The sequence below is a fragment of the Carassius auratus genome, chromosome 30 (assembly GCF_003368295.1).
Source record: "Carassius auratus strain Wakin chromosome 30, ASM336829v1, whole genome shotgun sequence".
NCBI classification, from domain to species: domain Eukaryota; kingdom Metazoa; phylum Chordata; class Actinopteri; order Cypriniformes; family Cyprinidae; genus Carassius; species Carassius auratus.
This window is the reverse complement of record NC_039272.1, coordinates 8956438-8977835: the sequence shown is the minus strand read 5'-3', so window position 1 is coordinate 8977835 and position 21398 is coordinate 8956438. Positions and strand designations below refer to the sequence as shown.

The following is a 21398-nucleotide window of genomic DNA, read 5'->3' as shown; positions in this document are numbered from 1 at the left end:
TATACACTGTATTTGTATGTGTCAACATAGTTATACTGCAAAATAATATTGACAAATATCAACTAAAATTTTCCACACATATAGTACGTCTTTAGAAGACTTGCATTGACTATTTCAGTACATTAATATTTTTTTTTTGGCTCTTGACCAACTGGGGTCCTTATCTCCTTACATTATCTGAAAAATAACAGCCCTGCATGAGGAAATCCCTCTATTACAAACGAGTTAACATAAATTTCTTCCACTTCAGTGTTCAATAATTTCCCAATTATTTTAGACTGTGATTGGTTTTGACTGCTGGGAAAATGTGTTCATTTGAATAGCTGGCCTGTTCCCACACTTTTCTGCCAAAAGGGCGGCCTTGCTTCTTTCGAGCACTGCTGTTTTTCACAGACACAGCATAGCATGCCTGTCTTTGCCTGTGTTGTGCTAATGCTTGCCATTAACAACGTTTGTGAGCAGAGTAATTGGTTTGGGGCTATCATGTCTAGTATTACGGTGTTAAACTGGAAAGGTCGGCACATGGTTCCCTAAACTGTCAAGGAATGTCCTCAATTTACCTTTTCAGCTAGGCAAATAGTCAGAGAAAATAGTGATTTCTAAACATTTTGGAAATTGCAGTCAAAAAACACCAGTGTCTACATGTCTGTACTTGTGTCTACAGCTTCACACCTTACAAGTTAAATGGTTGGGAATGAACTGTAGGCAAATCATTTATGTTATCAATGCTAAGAAATATCCTGTAGTTGTCTCACTAAAGCATTTTCTGAATTGTACCTTAAGGTCCCTGTGGATGATTGGAGTTTTACACTGGTGGAGTCTTGCAACAGCTTCACAGGCATCACAGAATATGTTGAGCACCTCCGCTTCTGTGAATCCTACATGCAGCCGTTGGTTCATCTGCTTCACCACCTGACCAGCTAGAAGGCAAAAACACATTCATTCAGTCAACAACAAAGCAGGTTCAGATTAGGGATATCATGAGATTGGATGGGGGAAAAAAAACAAGGGCTTGAGATAATCCATTAAACCCAGATTTGTTCAATCTTATTTTAGTATTATTTAAATACTAGTATAGTATTCATTAATATTTTGAATGAGGTTAAAAATAAAAGTATTAATCTTGTGAGTGGGTAAAAATAAATACAAATTTAAATTATAATTAAAAAATGTTTTCTTTCATTTCTATTCTATCTACTTGTTTTTATATTTATTAAAAGAAAAATCTTTACCCTCTAACACTAGCATTCTCTATTCTTTTCCTACTCTTTTCTTACGTATTATAAAATAAACAAACAAAAACGACATTTCTACATGTACAGCATCTGACTACCAGGACTTTTCACAGCACTTACATATTATTGTTGCTCTTTTGTTGGCTTGATTGCTTCTATTGTCCTCATTTATAATTTGCTTTGGATAAAAGCATCTGCTAAATGATTAAATGTAAATGTAATGGTTTTAGTTTTGTTGAACAACAGCAACAGTTGGAGCAATTGGCTGCAATTCAGTTGGCTGGAAAACCAGATCAATTCGAGGCCTCAAAGCAATGTACTAGTTAAACTGCAACCAAGTGCTGGCTCTTCATCAGAAATACTGGAAATTCAGGATGTTACGTTCTTTAAAACAGCTGCCTCTAAAAAAGCATGTGAAAAATTAGAGTAAACAAGTATGAATATGTATTTGTTTGTTCATATTTACAGCTGCACTGTTCAAGTTGTTCCCTTTGTCAAAGTATTTCACTTTAAGATTATAAAGTCAAAGAACGTACAGTGATGCAAGTATGAGCTTGTATTTCAGGAATTTTAAATCACACAGAGATAATGTTTCGAGAGCATAATATTTAGAACGTAGTTTGGTTTAAAGCTCTATTACCCTTGCAATACTCCATCAGAATCAGAACCTCCCAAACACTGTCTCCAACCGCATTAGTGGTTGAATCCAGATACTGCACGATGTTCTTGTGACCCGACAACTCTTTCTAGAGGGACAAATGTAAAAAAAAAAAAGATTTTGTAAATGTGATGTATTGATGTGCTCAACCAAAATAAAAAACGCATCCTCAGCATGACTCACCATGATTGTGATCTCCCGCTTGAATATGTTCAGATCGTGGACATTGTTTACATACATCCTTTTCAGGGCACATCTTACTCCACTGTGTGTGCGGGCCAGAAACACCATGGAGAAACCTCCTGGACACACAAACACACAGTTACAGAGAGTTAGTACAGATGTTTATTAGGTCAGTGATCTCCATACTTTTGACCAATGATACACATTAAAAATTGAAGCTGAGAACTCTATAAATTCGCTTTGCGAGACACACAAATAAATACACAAATGTAAGTTTCCCAACAAAGTAATTAAAAGAGGAAGTTCATGGGAGTTCTGATATTAAACCGTAAACAATAAATAAATAATGCTATGTAGTATGATAAATGAAGACACTCGTTCTTTGCTTCGTTTTATTTTATATAAGAAGGTGTAACATGAAAATATATGAAAGTGCACATAAACACCATAGACTGTATAAAAACATGGACGTGGTGTCCGTGACGTCACCCATTGGTTTCAGAAGAGCGTTTTTGAAGCCAAAAGTGGGCGGAGACGGCTGTCACCATCTTGGCAGTGCATCACCAAGCCTCACTCCCGGATAATCGGAAATGGGCAAAAAGGTGGGAGCTGGTTGCTGAAACAACACCGACAAAGCTTGACAGCGGCAGCAATCCACCTGTCACTCAAGTGGCTGAGCCCTTAATTATGCAGAACTTTAAGGCTTAATATAATTTAAACAGATGAGTTATTTAAAAAAAAACTCACCCCCCTCACAGTTGTCATGAAGGGCAAAATTAGCTATATAGACCAAAATCTTTTAACCAGGCTGTAAACATGTTTTATCTGCTGTAAAGTAGGGCATTTTAGCATGGGAAGCCTATGAGATTGACTACCTTTTGCAGCCAGCCTCTAGTGGACAGTTGATGAATTACAGTTTAAGTCACTTCCATGTGGGCTTCAGGAGATTGAGTGGGAGGGTGCCGCTTGATTAACACACAAAACTCAAGTACATATGGAAGGATGGGCTCTAGCAGACCAATCACAATGCTTGCAGTCTGCATAGAATTGACGCGCTGTTAGATTTTTGGAGGTGCACGTCGGGCTACGGTTGAGGATGTGCGTCCATGCGTAGGCTAGACGCCAAAGTATAAATCAACCTTTACTCTCATTGCTTACATTTTTATACATTTATATAATTTTATTCATAAATAAAAAACAACAAAACAATATGAATGCTTCATGTTTGGGTTTACTTAAATGTTTTTAAATGTTGAGGATTTGGAGAAATGGTGATGAAAAGCAAAATGGTTGATAACGCTCACAACAAAAGCATTGCAATTTAAACAGTCCTGGGTCCTGGGTACCACAGTGTGTGCACCTTGAATGAGAGTCGGAAATGAACAATTTAAAACCCAATACAACTGTCCACGTCTCATTTTGGAAGAAATTGTAAGACACCTTTTGTAATGGAGTACTTTCATTTTGCTTTAGGTTTTTTTTTTCCCCTCTCATTTAAAACTGGAAGTTTAACGGACAGAAGAGGTTGAACTTTGTATAAACAAGATATGAGTTCAGGGATAACATGTGAGACCTTCCGTGACTCTCGTTCATGTTTAACGCAGGTATGAGAGAGAGAGAAAGAGAGACAGCTCAAAATGTCCTTCCAGCATGGGTTCTCTGATATTGCTCAGTTGCTCAATACATGTAATGGATTTTCAGGAGGAAAATATGATAGAAAAGAGGCCATCTTAAGCCAAGTTAGGTATTGGCTCACTGTTGGCAGTCGCCTGTGTACAAAGTTGGCCTTAGGAAAAAGACAACCTTATAAGGTTGGCTCACCTGAAAATGAAACTCTGACATATTTACTCAATATTATTCCAGACTCGTATGATTGCTTTCATTTGTGAAACAAAAATGACAGTTTTTTTTTTCTTTCTTATAATTCCATAATTCTAACTCTTCTTAAGTTAGAATGTACACTTTCTTTGTTTGAGAAAAAAACATTAAGTTCATGTAACGGTCACAGAGATACTAAAAAAAGCAATAAAGGAAAGACACAGTAAACTGTAAAAAACAACGAGGGTTAATAAACTGATTCCAGATGGGCTAACAACAGCAGTCTCAGAGTGAATTTAAAATAAAAATGCTCCACATTAAAATAAGGGCAATAAGTAAAAAAAGAAAAGAAATTTTTTTTAATATCTAGTCACCTGGCTTAAGTCTCGGTGCTTCAGCAAACCCAATGAATGTGAGTACTGACTGCCTACACAGTGGCGAGGAGCTCTGAACCAACATGCAGCGAAGAAGGCCGCCATGCCTCCACAACACTTCTCCCATCAGTTCCAGGGTGAATGAATCCTGGCAACGTATGACTGGCAAGCCTTTTCTCATTAACAGCATGCTGAGTCACGGAGCGGTCCACAGAAAGAGAGAGCCTGGCACAAAGGAGGACCCACAATGCTGCACTTGTTGCCTAACAAACTCATGCTTGTTTAGCTGCCCTGAATTGAAGATGTATTCGAATGGAGACCCACTAATCTGGACCTTTAAGAGGTGGAGAAAAACAGCGTTGCAAAAAAATCCCAAAACAATAACTTGGAATATACTTAAAGAATCTAGATTAAAGCAAGCATTAAATGGAAATTTACCCTATTTTGTAAATGCACTTGGTTGATTTCATAAAAAAAAATATTACTGCTTGTTAAAAATACAGTAAAAACAGTATGCTCACTTGTACTTCTACTACAGAGCTTTGAGCAAAATCTCTTATTCTTCAATTTAAAAAATAAATGAGATATTCAGGCTACATAAATGTGAAGGAAGAGTCCAAACTAGTGAGTATAGTGTGACACCCCAAAAGAATACCACAAACCATTTTCAAGCACAAAGACTGAACAAAGCGTACAGCACAGGGATCTCAGACACTGCTCAGGAAGTGTGTCAGGGTTCACGCTATCACTGAGCAAGGGAAGTAGATGCACACTGCTGATTACTAATACAGATTAACAACAGTTCAGTCTCACACTAACATGCTTCACATCACTAAACCCAAGTGGCTCCAGATATACAGATATGCACACAAACTTTGCCCAGAAATGACTTTTTTTTGTAAAACACAAAAGACTGACTGTATGGTTTGGATTTCATTGATTTTCATTGCATTATCCGAAATTCTATCTTCTTTAGTGTTCTCCAGAAGAACGTTGTTCAGGTTTGGAATGACATGAAGGTGAGTAAATGATCACAAAATTGGGTTAATTTTGGGTTAACAGACTGACACAGCAAACCTTGTGTGTTAGCAGGAAAATAAAATACACTGAGACTAACAGAAAGTGTCTTGTATAACATGAAAAGACATGTTGTGCAAGCAGACTGTTTTTTTTTTTGTTTTTTTTTATAAGAAACAGCAAATGTAGTCATGCCATAAAACCATACTTGTAAGACTTATAACTGTCCTAAATTACACCGGATTGTTACCGATATAGGTCAGATGCTATTCTGACATAAGTGTCAGTTATTTCTTCCTGTGATCTAGAACAGTAGCAAAAGGCCATTTACACATTTCAATAATCTGATGGATATCAGAAAAACATACAGACAAAACAGCCGTCACCTATCCAAATGCAGCCTCTGTTTTCTCATAAGGTGGCTCATGGTGAGGTAAGGGGCAGTGTGAGTGGTGTTGATGCCTGCTGATGGTGCCCATCTGGTGCAGGCCAGTGGTTTAGATCAGGCCATTGATTTAGCTTGCTCTCTTTTAGTGGGACGCAGTGATGTAACGATGCACCCCGAACTGGCTAAAAATTGATAAAAATGTGTGAGGATTCAAGTCAGTGGAGATGTTAAATGAATAGCAATAGGGTTGCAACAAATTATTTTGATAATCGATTAATTAATGATTAATCGACAAATCGATTATTCAGCTGATTGATCAGTAGACATTTACTGATTATTCAGCTTTTGCAATTAGTTAAGAATTAAGTTAAACATATTCTAACAAATAAATTAAGATAATCACTTCACCTTTTGAAAGTCATATTTTGTAACTACAGTTAAACAATTAATTTATACAAATAAATATTTGGCACACAAAATGAGATGGCAGAGAAACTCTTATTCACCATTGAATTATTTAATTACCTAAAATATATTTTTAAGTCATATGGATAAGTGAGAAGACATTTTATTTTTTGGATAAACTAATATTCACAACATAATCTCTCTCAAAATACCTAATAGGGTTATGATAATCAAAACAGTCCAGAGCTAAATCGAAATTTGATCTCTGTAAACCAAACTATAACTTTCATGAAATGTTTTTTTCCCCACTTATAAAAATATTTTATCATTTGCTAGCTCCACACTGGAGAGCTGCTTTATAACAGAAAATCAAGTTGTAATTCTAACTGAAACTTTTTGTTGTGTGATATATTGCCCCATAAATAATTGTTTTTTTCTTGTTTAATAATACTGTAAAGCTGCTTGATTTCGATAATTGTTTTTATTGTCGACTAATCATTTCAGTCCTAAATTGCAATTTAATTTGGGCCGGGGTTTATATGGATTTATATCTGAGGGGAACTGACTGTCTTCAGAAACGTTTAAATTGTATTTTCTTTTAATCTCTCCTCTGCATGATGCATTTTAAAGCAGTGTTTGAAATAACATTTATGCTTTGTTTATGGTGGTAACTAAGGAAAAGCCATATGGCTGTCCCAGAAGCACCACCTGAATCTGCGTTCTCATTCAGCCCATTTACTGTACTTTATTTTTGTGCAGATGTTTTATGTAGTATGGTTTCACAAAGCTAAAAATCAGACCATTCTGTTTATGCTTAATTTCAAAATTATAAAATTAATTTAGAAAAAAAAAAAAAACAGCTGATGCTGCACATGTACAGCAATTTGTAGAAGTGAAGCTCATCAGCGAGAGTCTGGGCAGGATTTGTAAAGTCTTAATTCAAACGTTCTTAAGTTTTTCCACAATTTTTTTTTTTTAACTGAAAATAGGTTTGGAGCATCATAAGGGTGAGGAAATAATGGCAGAATAATTATTTTTGGCCGAGATATCCCTTAAAGTAACGATGTCTGAGGCATTTGTATTATTCAGCTCCTTTTAGACTTTGAGAAATATGCTCTGGAGAAGCTAAGGCACTTTAATTATATGGTTGAAAAGAAAATGAACAGGATGAAACTTAACAGAATGGAAATGAAGAAATGAACAGGATGTTGAACAGGATGAAATCCAACAGGATGTAAATAAAAAGCTAAACTTCCCATGGTGAGATATGCGTGTGTGTGTGTGTGTTCCTGCAGATTAGGGTTGGGCGATGTCTTCAAATTTGGCATCAGACGATGTCTACAGTGAAACATCATTTCATACAGTGAACATAGACGATGGCGGGGGTGGGGGTGTTTGGTTTGTGGCTGGCGGGGGTATTGGGGGATGTGTGCCCGAAGCGTGGATCCTTTTAAGGGAAAACAACTAACGATTCCTAACGCCGTGTCTACACCGGATGCGAGCAGCGTGACAAAATACTATAGAACTACTGATCTATAATAGAGATTCATTATATAGAGATCAGTCAATAGAACATATTATAATCAGTGATGCTGTCTACACTGGATGCGGTGCGGCATGACACCACAAATGCCTGACAGTAAACTTCTGCTGCGTTCTATTTATGACGTGCTGACACAAATTTCAAATGATTTTCAATGGACATTTTGTCGCGTCCAGTGTAGACAGTCTTTAAGTGATGCGGCGCAGTGCCACACGACACCAGTGCGTCTGGTGTAGACACAGTGTAAAGAGACATGGCTGAGGATGGTGATGGCGAATGACTTGCAGATCCTCAGTACCACTGACAAACATATAATCTTGTAAAATGTGGTAAGTACTGCCGCTCAATAGTATAAACAGAGTAGGTGCAATAGCGAATCTCGTAAGTGATAGTGAAAGCATTGTGCATTCAAAAAGGGGCAGGGGGGCAATGGACGATGGCATTATCTATCGGCGCAACCCTACTGCAGATCTTGCTCAAGTTTAGTCCTTCTCCTTTTTCATTAATAGAGCCAGAAATGGGCGATATAGCTTAAAACATCAATAATTCCAGTTGTTTGACAAAATTTATGTTTTCAAATTTATGCCAATGGAATACAGCAGTTCTCCCATTGTCTTTTGTTACCTCTTTTCACATCTGCTTGACATTCCCCAGGTCTGGATGTCTGGATATTTTATTTTAACAGAGGAATCTTTCATAAACACAAATGACCCACATGCAGCTCACAAATATCTGTTAAATAACACTGCCTAATCAGTTTCCCTTGAGCCCTCCAAGTTACACCACAATGATGCTCACAAATTTATCTCTGGTACAGACTGACCTTCTAAAAATAGAGACATGTCTTGCTTTTGGTAAGAAGCTTAGAGATTCTGCACTTTGCAACAACCTCCTTGATGGCAACATGAAGTTGACTTTTCATTCTTTTTTGGAACTTTACAGATGGCCTTCATATTCTTTCTCATCGACTTGATGATTACAACAAAATGTTCACTTAGAAGTGCTGCATATTTTTTTTTAGCAAAAACATACCCCCTAGAGAAATGTCATTCTGCTAGATTTATCTATTACCAGTAAACTGATGTGACTCTAGACCACAAAACCAGTCTTAGGTGTATTTTTTTCTAAATTGAGATATACATCATCTGGAAGCTGAATAAATAAGCTTTCCATTGATGTATAGTTGGTAAGGATAGGAAAATTTGGCCGAGATACAACCATTTAAAAATCTGGAATCTGAGGGTGCAAAAAAAATCTAAATACTGAGAAAATCACCTTTAAAGTTGTCCAAATGAAGTTCTTAGCAATGCATATTACTAATCAAAAATTATGTTTTGATATATTTACGATTTAACTAAATTGAAGGAACAAATGAATAAATCAAACAAATCCTTATTTCACGAAAAAATGGGACGTAAGGAATTGATGAAAAATGCGATGCTTTAAAGAAAATGCATAGCCTATGTAAGTAATAGGCCTAAAATAAAAATAACAGTTTGTTTTCATAAACAAGTGAAATATATCTGACTTAGCCTAAATAATTAAGATAACAGATTTAAAAAAGCAGTGTGGTGCGGCACTCCATAAAAAAAGTTCACGGAAAGGAAAGAATGACAATGCGCATTCTGTTTGTTTGCTTTATTTTACAAAATTTAACAAATCTTCTGTTTTTATTGTGAGTGCACAAATAAAAGTAAACACTTTTGCGAATTAGGCCTGTATCTTACTCCAAAGTTGTTGTTTTTTTTATGTCTCAGCTGTACTTTTGCACTGGTGCCTCACTGCGGTTTTGTTTTGTCTCGCGGGTTTCACAATGATAAACATGGAATGGCGATTTATACGTAAAGCGATGTAAAGCAACAACTGGCAGTGCTACATTTGCTAAAAGTGCCTGCACTTCAGCGTTCATATATTTATCGCTGTTCATCATACTTTCGACAGAATGTTTACAGTATGTTACACAGCATTTTAAATCGATCTTAAACTTGCCCCTGATCTTATCCTTGGCCTCTAACCTGAGCTCTGTGCTAGCACAACTATTTCCTTTTAACATTAGCAGGTAGGAAATTCATAATTCACTTTGTTATCCATAAGTAAAAAAATACCAGCCCCTATATTAAATAAAATTAATTTTAAATATTTTAATTAAATAATAATAATAAATAAATTATTATTATTATACAGAGAAGCATTTCCACATCCTCATGTATCTGCACTCTAAAACAGCACATACTCTACAGCAAAATGGCCCAGAATGTAGCCTCAGGTCACAAGTAAAAATAAATAAATAAATAAATCTTTATTCAGATCTTTTGAATTACGATGGTGAAAAGACAGCTAGAGGTTTTGCAACAGTTACTTGGAACAGACTGTTCCCATCTAGTTCACATTGAAAAAAACAAAAAAAACAAAGGCAACATTCTTTGGCTGAAGAAAAGCTATTCAGCCTGACCTAATCAACAAAAGTCTTGTTTACACTGTAGGTCCTGATGCCCAATTCTAAATTGTTGTCTATATCAGATTTTTTTGACCGTCCATTTACACGTTCTGGCAATTTACACTTGCCATATCTCCTCCAGGTTTCCTGTGTTGCTGTCATTTATCACCTCCCAGGGTTGCCAGGTTTCAGCAAAAAGACCCACCCAATTTCTAAAAATCACATTATTGGGGTGGCTTCAACTCGCAGACATGAAAAACAACAGTGGTAAACAAACCCCATTGACTTGGCAACACTGCACCTCCACCTGGCACATGTGCTTCCTCCTGAGAATAATACGACATTTAACCGCAGATCTGATTTATTTCCGCACATGAAAGAAGCCTGAAACGAATTTCGAAATTTCTGAATTCATGCAGTTTTGTCGTTTATACTGTCATAGAACACATCAGATCCGTGTCACATATTTTAAAAAAAATCGGAATTGGGTTACTACTATTGGGTCTACTTTTTGTATACGGATATAATAACAACAAAACTTTGTGCATTTATAAAATAAAGAAAACAAACGAGGTGTGCTGTCTGCAGCCTTTGTCTGGGTGATCTTGATTTAGACACGCGTCATTAAAATGAACTGTAACTCAGTGAATATTCAACGAAGAGACAGGAGAGATATATCTATAAAAATTCTGACATGTCTTTTAACCTAAACAAGTGCTGCCGAAAACAAATATTCTGTGATAAAGTTATCCACATGAAAACAACGCGATGTCCGTTTTTCACATCTCCCTTCATTATATCTAATGCGACCACACCCATGTGCGGAACACGCTTTTGAGATTAAAATGTTTCACTGAAGCACACGGCTTGAAAACAGAAAACAACGCAGCGAGACTGTTCATCAAGTTTTTTTTTATTTCACTGTTTGCTTTGCGATGAGAGGAAAAAGACATAATTCACCCCAAAAAGATGTGATGTGGATTACCTCAGGATTTGAGATTTGGATTTCCTCAGAAAAAAAAGAATGAAGCGTTTTAGTCAATAGAGACTATAAACATGAGTCTCTTTTTATTTATATACTTGTACTAGTTTTCACATACCACGTAAACATTTTACTAGTTAGACTTTTCCAAACTATAATTCCTGACTAAATGTATAATCAAGTGAAACATTATGAAGTTTCAATAACAATATACACTACTATACCATTCAAAAGCTTGATGTAAATAATACAAATGAAACAAATACATGTAAACGTAACAAATGTAACAAACAATGCTGTTCTTTCAATTTATCCCCCCAAAAAATTAAAAATTAACTATTCTCAGGTCTCTTCAATATTAATATGAATAATAATAATAATAATAATATTTATGTAGAAAATCAGATTGTTAAAAGGATTTCTGAAGGATTGTGTGACTGCAACAATGATTAAAAAAAAAATCTGCTTTGAAAGTTCCTAATAAACTGTTTAACTGCCCTTGCAGGTAAATATAAAATTATGTTGTGGGATAATTAAATATATTCTAAATAAACTACAAACATAAAATCTACACATTTATTTTGTCCTCACATTCTTTCTTGTAACTCCTCCGCCTACTCGCATATAACTTTTACAAACAAAAAGTGTCTTAGAAAATGTTAATCAATATATTGTTTTCTGTGAGCGAGTAAACAAGATGATTTTCAGATCATTTAGAAAGAAAAATTCTAGGCTACAAGCTCCAGGTCTCAAAAGTCCCGGCAACCAACGTTCTGTATGTGTTTTATGGCCTTATTCAAGTGATTTAACATTTTTAGTTTTTCACTAACCACGCATAACATTTTTTTTTTTCTAAAAAACACAATCACGTACGTACATGCTGCTCACATATTATTATAGCCCAGTTTGTGCTGATTACAGTGATATTAGACTTTAGCCATTAGATGTTTATAAGTAACTGAAAAAGCAAAAATGTCAGGGCATGACAAAACTTCTCCAGGCCCCAAAAATACCCTTAGACCTCAGAGGGTTACTAACAGTGTAAACGAGGTCAAAGTGGTCAACAGATGACGTTTTCAAGTACTGATAATTATGACACTGATCAACTACTTCTCAGCTATATGCAACAATCATATTTAATCATTATTAAAATAAAAGTGGACTGGATGCATATTTTCAAACAAATTAAGAGACCCGTGAAAAACAGTTCAGTATGTCCACAGGGACAAGTGTTTCTCTCAATATCTCCTTACTGTTTAGATACAAGGGAGGCTCTCATGCAAATTATGTGATCATTTGCTCCTACATTCCAGAGAAGAGCTTCAAAATCATGACATCAAGTACACACCCCATGCACTGCATAAGCATGCAACTTCTATTTTTAAAACCACTTGTCCATCTTGTGGAAATTTTGCCATCGAAGATACCAGAAAGACAGAAAAACTGTTTAATGTTCAATAAAAATTTGAGGTGAATGCTATTAAGAGTTTGTTTATTTTCTGGTAGGACACTTGTCTGCTACAACTCCCCATCCTCTCACCAGTTTGCAGTCTCACTCTGCCGTCTAAACAGTCTGCATTGTTCAGGATGACAAGTGGATCTGGTCAGATGCCAGACAAAACACAAAACAGTTGCCAAAGACCATTCACCACATACAACTAGCAACATACTGATTTAGAAAAAGGGATTAGAACTAAATCACAGTTAGATAATCTTAGAGTAATATTGTTTTGACATAGAACTGCTTAAGGAACTCTTTTGAGCCAACACACGGTGTGAGATGCCAACCCCACTCTGACTCACAGAGCTTGAGTGACCTATTTTCTCAAAGCAGTGTAAGAATTGCGTGTGTGTGTGTGTGTGTGGTACAGCTGAAATGTTAAAGGCAGAAATGGGTCCTCACAGAACAGTGTGGAAAATCTGACAAGCATGTCTGTCATCTCTCAGAAGTGGCACTGGCAGAATGTGAGCTTATGCCTAGGCAGCCAGGACTCAGAGAAGCTTGATGCATTGATCATTTCTATTGGATGTGCAGAATTTAGCAAAAGGTGATTTGATGGGGAAAGGGGGCATTGTGTACCTTGCCTGCATATAAAGTCCCCCTTGTTTCAAAACTTCCATTTTGCAGGTTCCTTTGAATTAATGTTTTCATTCACTGGCACACTGCCACTAGAGGACTGTGCTAATTGTTGTGTCATCTGAAGATGACACAGATACAACAAAGGGGAGGTAACACCATAATATAACATTCATCTCATTAAAGAGACACAGCAAGCAACCAATAAAGATATACAGCACAGGAACAAGGCCTGGAAAAGGGATCATTTTACAATCAAGCACTAAATGACTTTTTTGTTATTGTTTTTTCAGGGCAATGAGGGCATTTTTCCAGGTGCAAATCTCGTTACCAAAAATACTTTTACAATAGACTATGCATATCTTGTTATGATGTAGACACTCAAAAACTGAAACACTTTCTCTGTGGCATGAAATATAAAATATATTTCCTAAATATGTATTATGATTTTATAATGATTGCATGCATTTAATTTGTACATTGTCTGGTAACATATGCTGGCCTGTTCCAATAAATTAGTCTTCCTTAACCTTGCCTTTTTCTTATTTAATAATCGACCATAAGGTTACATGAACATCAGCCTCCATCCGATCAACCATCGATGGAGAGAGTGGATGGAAAAGTGTAGCCCTATATACTTTTTCATTTTCAATAATCTGATTCACTCAGATGTCACGATATGGAATAAAATAGTCGCTACTTTAGTTTCATGTCAACTTTGACGTATTCAAGCAAATCAAATACACAAAGAGAACACTGTCATAACAGGGTAGATGTTGGGTAAAATGTACAGATATAATTCTACATGTCAAAAAATACAAGTTCTTGTGGCTAACAGTATCAGTCAAATTATCTTCGCACAGCCACTCAAGCTCTAAGATTTTATCTTAATCTTAAGCTGTGATGTCTTCTGTATAAAATACATTCAAGTTTCAAAGAATAATTAATTATTCTTTTCTACCCAACTGAAATGCCAGGATTTTAAAGGGGTCATATGATGTGGCTAAAAATAACATAATTTTTTGTATTTGATGTAATGAAATGTGTTTATGAGGTTTAAGGTAAAAAAAAAAAAAACACATTTTCCACATAATGTACATTATTGTTTCTCCTCCATGCCCCGCCTTTCAGAAACGCGTTGTTTTTTTTACAAAGCTCATCGGTGTGTGCTGATTGGCCAGCTATCCAGTGCATCATGATTAGCCAAATGCCTCAAGTGTATGACAGAAATGTTACGCCCGTTGCCATACTGTGATGCATGTCCCGGTCAGAACACTGGTGTGACAAGACAAAAACAATAAAACCCATTACAAAAAAAGGCATTTGTTTCATCCAGTCGGGACATAATTACAGATTATAATGAATTATACTGTGTTTTTACACTTTGCCTCGCACCATGTCAACATAAAACCATCGGAGAAACAACAAACAACAATCACTACTCTACACATCATCAGTGGCAAATTCTTTACATATGTAAATGTACTTACAGACTGTGAGTCAGAACAGCCGGCATTATAGTCTTCCCTCCCAGTATCAGGAAACAGTTCTCCATAAAATGTGAATATTTGGGTTGAATTGTTCTGGAACAGTGTTGTAAATTTACTTAACCATTGATTTCTGGTTGTGTCCTCTTTTGGAAGGCCAAACAAAGTATTTTTGTTTTTCACTAGCAGGAACAACGAGAATCAAAGTTGCGCCTTCTTTCTTTGCACGAACTTCTGGGCAGCCTTATACAAATTTTAACAAAAAAGTGATGTAGACATGTGGGGGGCGTGTTAGAGTGAAGCGTTTTAGGAGGGCATGGACAGGTCTAAACTTTTATGAAAAATATCTCTTTGGTTTTGAGACTTTAGACTTTGCAAATTTAGGGATCTTATCCATTCACAAACAGCCTGTAACAGTCCAAAGAGAAAACAAAACTTGAAATCACATCATATGACCCCTTTAAATATGGGAGAATAATGACATCAAGATTTCTTCTCAGCATGCTCCTTAACATGCATTACTGTCGCAAGAAATCAAGCAGGTGTAAAAAATAAAAATGCTAAATTTAATGTTGACATGTTATAGAATTCATTTTTAAATGCATTTCATGATTTTTGATTTCACAATGAGAAAGTGACAAGTTAATAGTTAATAGTGCATGCGACAAGTGAAACTAGGCCAAAAATATAAAACTGACAGGACTGTTTAGGCCTGTATTGACTGACGATGAAAGATGTCAACCCATGTGACAAAACACACATGCACACAATGCTCAAAAAACTAAAAGGACCATTTCCAGCGACTAAACACAACAGAGGACTGTTTCAACATATGTCAAGAGACCAAAGCTGAATTGCCTGGGTTGACTGATTACTGAACTCTCCTTCACCAATGTCCTCAACTGTCAGTAGGACAGACAGGCCCTATAGCGGAGAAGTAAGTGAGATAACTGATAAGGAAATCAGAGTGGCTCTTAACACAGTCATTCACCCAGCACATGCTCATTGAGTGGGGTAACACCTCCACACACGACTCATTCAAGGTCAGACCAGTAATGCTCCAATCAAAAGTGCAGTAAAATGTCCTTACATTAGGAACCGCTCTGAACCAGTCTGGTGTCAAATGACTCTAACAGATATTGTTTTACAAGAGATCAAAGACTAAAGCAGATTATGCCAGTCACATATTAAGAAGTGAAACCAGGCAAAACAATCAATTCATGACTAGGTTTGTTGACAAAAGAAAGCAGTCCTTCTGGGGCTTGTTGACAGAAAGGTGAGCAGGTGGCTGGCTGTTAAGTGACCACACAAAGTTAATGCATTCTGCATTTAACATGCATGACAACAATGAACGCTCACTAAATTACTCTGGCAATTTCCAGACACTAAAGACCTTTATTCTGTCCCTACAGATGAAATCAGCTGTTTTACTGCATTACAGATTTCAATTCTGCACAATATCAAAAGTAAAAGTGGCTTAATTTAAGAGCCTCATCCATGCCCTCTCATCCAGAAATGTAGTCCCTCACTCAAACTCTGCCAACTCCCCAGCTGGCTCTAATGAGTTGCTTGAAATAATTTATTGAAATAATAAGAGAGCATGGTGGTTTTGTAGGAAGGACAAATAGTCAGGGCTCAACCAGCAAACACAAAAGAAGCAACTTCCATCACTGGATGGTGTGCTGCATCGTTTCAACACCCTTTTAACAGCTGGTCAAACACAACAAGGACCACAAACCACCTATCCATTACTCCAACAACATGCAGATAATGTCGATATGATTTCTCAACTAATTAAACTCATGTCATTATTTAGGCTACTTCCCTTTGAGGAACTTCCCTTTTTAGGAGTGAAACTCACATTCTTAGCTTACTGCTCGATAGAGAAACATTGGAAGACGTGAATCTGGCATCGTTTTGATGGGGTTTATGCCACAAAAATGGAAAATCAATGTGCCTGCCCTGGGGTACTTGTAACACTGATTCCAGGTATCCTGAGAGGATAGGCAATATGATTTATTACATTTCCTAAACCCAAACAAAACAGAGCAAAATGTCCCTAAGCACTATACTAAAGTTCATTTTCTTGTTGTCATACTCTCATTAAGTTAAAATTTTCATCTGCTCAAGCTGAATGTTAATGTCATCTGGCGCTTCAGCAAAGTAAGGCCATCCGTAAAAATATTCTTGTTTGCCGTAACCTGACCGACCCTGTCAATTTAGAACTGACTAATTTATTTATTTTTTTCTGCTTTTAGTCCGACCGACTTGCCGGTTGTAAATTTGCGTTAAGACCAACCAATTTTTTTTAACTCTTCAAACAATTAATACAAGAGCAATAAAATAATATGATATATATTTTAATAAGTATTGTAAATATATAAATTGCCTAGGCCTACATACAAACGAAGGCTACGTTCTTTCTTTAAAAAAAAACCCTGTGACGTCAGCAATGTTTACACTATTGGTTAACGGATGTCACACTATGGCCTGTGCGTTCGCTTCCTCTCATACTCTCATTGGTAATAATGGTTGCGGCTGCAGTAAACAAAATGTTCGCGGTCAATGTTCAAAGTCATACGGGTTCGGGCACCTTAATACATCTAAAAAATTCATTAAAACAGCTCGACACCGCATTAACTTGGGACGAAGTTCTGGAAAAACTATGCCCAGATCTTTTCCCATCCCTTCTCCCATCTAGTCTAAAACTGTGACAACTGTCACTTTATGTTCGAAAATCTATTGCACGAATCAACTGGACCAACCAACACAAGTTTCGAAAACAAAAATATGAAAATTGATTTTAACGGCCTTCTCTCGGAGCGCGTCCAGGTTTTTTTTTTTTTTTTTTTTCACAGCGACACAGCAACTGCACCTTCAGACACACACGCACAACAGCAAATAATACTTCTGCAAAATGTTTCTCTTTTTACAACAGAAATGTCAATTCTGCCGGTATGTAGATTCGGGCTAGAAATATAGGTCTTTACCAACATATTGAATCTTTACATCCTGCCTGTTGTCTATGGATTTACCTATATTTGGATTTATTTGCTGTATAAAACTTCAGACATGCTAAATCGATTTTACAATCGATTCAATGAACACTTGTCTCTCAAATCAAACAGGATTTTTTTCACAAAAGTGACAACCAAAGAAAGCAAAGTAAATGGTCTCTCATTTGTAGGTTGCATTGACACCTAGTGGTGGATGGAAGTAAAACAGTACCTCATTGTTTCTGACAAAGATTTCAATTTGTTTGTGGTCTATATAGCCTGCATCAAAATGAGATTTGCAACGATGCGCCCGAAGGCACGGGTTGCAGACCCAGTCAGTGACATCACAATATGCTAATTTGGTTATATTCATAACTACATAATTACCACCACCAAAAATTACTTTTTTTTTTTTTTACATTGAAACTAGACATAGGTCTGTTCCAGAGGTGTCAAGTAACGAAGTACAAATACTTCGTTACTGTACTTAAGTAGAAATTTGGGGTATCTATACTTTACTTGAGTGATTATTTTTCAGCCGACTTTTTACTTCTACTCCTTACATTTTCAGGCAAGTATCTGTACTTTCTACTCCTTACATTTTAAAAATAGCTTCGTTACTGCTATTTCATTTCGGCTTGTTTTCATTCCGGCTTGTCATCATTCAAAAAAAAAAAAAACTATCCAGATAAATCGCGCCATCCGGATGGAGTGAATTTGATTGTGGTTGGATGAGAAGTATAAACATATACCATTCCGACACCCTATTGGTCTTTACGCGATCCATCGCACCTGCACGTGACACAAATCACATCACAGTCCAGCCAGGACATAGACAGTTTTGGGTTCGTTTATCAAAGTATATATTTCTTAAAAGTAGGGTTGGGTATGGAACCGGTATCCGATCGCCTCAGAGTCAGTCCGCTTAAATTTCACATGAAACCAGCGTCAGACCGGTCTCCTCCCGTCTTTCAGCGCGCTCTTCAATCCGCAGAGGCGCAGACCGCGAACGGAGCAGCGCACGCGCACTTAAACAAACAGAGGACACAAGGTATGTGTTTATCGATAGATTGTTAGAATATCCATATCTGTGCAGTTCTTGGTCATAAATACAGTTTACAAAAAGTCACGAGGTAGCAGTCGGTTTCTCATCTGTAAAGTTTTCGCTCATCACACCACAGCCGTTTCCTCCAGCGAAAATCTAGCCCTTAACACATATGAACGACCACATACTTTAATTACACTTATTTTTAATATACTTAATTTAATCATACGTACTTTATACATACACTACTGTGCAAAAGTCTTAGACACTTTAGTATTTTCACTTAAAAGAATGGTGTTCGGACAGTTATTTATATATTTTGCTGTAGTATGTCAGTATAAAATATCAGTTTACATTTCCAAACATTAATTTTCCCGTTGTCAGACTGCTTGTGCATTCAAAATCGCACTAGATTATTACTAAAATTAATGACCAACTGATATTTCCTACTGACACACTACAGCAAAAGATATAAATAACTGGTTTAAAACCCTTTTTGGGGAGAAAATACTAATTTTTCCATAAGACTTTTGCACAGTACTGTATTTTAAAAACGACATTGTTGCTACTTTATAAAGAATGACCATACAGTAATTCACAGAACTGATTTAAAACAGTGACAGACAGCACTCATGTTAACTTTTATATCAGAGTGAGTGACAGAGATACAGTAGAAAAATTATGTGTGCTTTTGTATTAAATAATGACCCAGATAGTGAAATACATTTATTAGCCTTAGATTAAGGGAAGCACAACTTGCACAACAAGCTATGGATTTATTTTAAATATTTGTAATGTTCTTTAAAGTTATCCATAGTTTTTTTTGTGTTTCTTTTTTTTAAAGTATCGGTTCAGGCACCGTTTAGGAGCCGGTACCATTTAAAAGTATTGAAAAGGCACTGGACCCTATTTAAAAGTTATTATTTCTCACTGGCTCATTTACCAAATGAGTGCTTTTTCTTCGTCCTCCACAAATTAAGCTAATGTAGGTAGTTCAGTAGCGAGATGTTTTAATAAATTAGCGTTTTCGATTGACGATGCGATTGACAATGTTGTGATAAGTAGGCTATACCAACTTTGAAACTCGTTACCCCCCGAACAATGGACATAGCAGACGTATGTACCAAATACAAGAAGCTATCAATCAAGAAAGTATCAGGATTATGATTTCTTTTTCAGTTTTAGTTTTTGATCAATCACTTGGATTAATCATTCATTTTGACAGCACTATAATGTTTACTGTAAATAGACCACCATACAAGTGTAATTGTTACTAAGCCTGCACCAATGTTCTTGTCCATTGCCCTCGCAGATTCCTGCAGCTAAGCTTGGATGTACATAAACATTCCATTAAAAGTTATTGATGACAAGCCTCTGAAGTTTGACTTTTTGCACCATAACAATACTTATTGGCAACTAGTCATCATATCTCTAGTCCTTTAATGTATTTGCATTGTACTAAAGTGCGTTCATTTTAAATGGGCATATATGCGGCTGAGGAAGACCTGAAGGTCGAAACGTTGTTTAATTAAATTCCTCTGGAGCAGTAGTTTTCAGTGTTCAGACTTCACTTCTTTATTTGTCTATATCATTTAGTTGTCTTGCACCTGTGTCCTAATTGGATGTTTGGGATGTGCACACCATTTTTGTATTTTTATATATGCGGCTGAAACAGGAAGCCTAGTGCATCCCAAATTTTTCAACATGAACATTATAGTCATTATGGCCTATGGCCTTTAGAAAAATGTTTTTTGAGGCGGTGGGGTAGTACACAATAGGCCCCTGTGGTGCGGCCTAAGCTTTTGTTCTTAATGGCATTTTTTTCCCCTTACATTACCTTTACTTTTATACTTTAAGTAGTTTTTTTAAACCAGTACTTTTACACTTTTACTTGAGTAAAAAGCTTGAGTTGATACTTCAACTTCTACAAAAGTCTTTTTAAACCCTAGTATCTATACTTCTACTTGAGTAATGAATGCCAGTACTTTTGACACCACTGGTCTGTTCTCGCGTCATGTACAGTGTAGGTCAAAATGCGTACCGACATGGTTGACAGCTGTTAATGTACAATTACCATTTTAGATCGACAAACTGTACTGTATACGACTGCTATTCAAACTGAAAGCATAAATCTACGCTTCCCACTACCATTTTCAAAGCACATCGCAAAACTGTGACATTTCGTTCACTGACACTCTACAGTCAGCGGAGCTAAACAGGGAACTGAATATACTCGCTCACCGGCAACCAGCCAAAATAAAATATTGCTTATTTTGAAGTTTACTATAAAATAATTGTATTTGCATTTAATACTCCCTTTTTATTTTTAAATAAATTAGAATTCACACTTTATTTAGTTTATTTTATATTTATATATGTATTAAATTGCAATAATATTGTTACTATTATTAATTAACTTTTTATAGTTATATTTGACTGATCACACTATGTGCCGTGTGAGGACCAAATCGAATCTCCTGGTTCTCATACTAGAACCTAGCTGAAAAAATTATGTGCACCCTGAGAATATCAATCTTTTTCCAAACAATAATATTAGTTCTACCCAACATCTCATGTTTTGTTCCACAGAGGAATGTCAAATAGATTGTATCTATCCCTTTAAGACAGTCAAATTAACAGTACACATTCAAAACAGAACATTTTCATAACTGTCTGTCTTTTGTCAGGTTTGCTGACTACAGCTAAAATGGAAGTTTATTCTATTGAAAATATGCCCATGAATGACACAAAAA

At 36.2% G+C, this 21398-nt stretch overlaps 1 protein-coding gene across 3 annotated transcripts in view; it reads right to left on the bottom strand.

Annotated features, from left to right (window-relative positions):
• LOC113049119 (BMP-2-inducible protein kinase-like) overlaps positions 1-21398 on the bottom strand; it is a 39979-nt gene that overhangs the window by 14556 nt on the left and 4025 nt on the right. For all 3 annotated transcript variants that reach the window (XM_026211174.1, XM_026211176.1, XM_026211175.1), the window contains exons 2-4: positions 2077-2195; positions 1876-1981; positions 778-920 (exon numbers count right to left, since the gene is read on the bottom strand). In XM_026211174.1, the coding sequence (XP_026066959.1) occupies positions 778-920; positions 1876-1981; positions 2077-2195 (368 nt within the window). The remainder of the gene's footprint in view (positions 1-777; positions 921-1875; positions 1982-2076; positions 2196-21398) is intronic.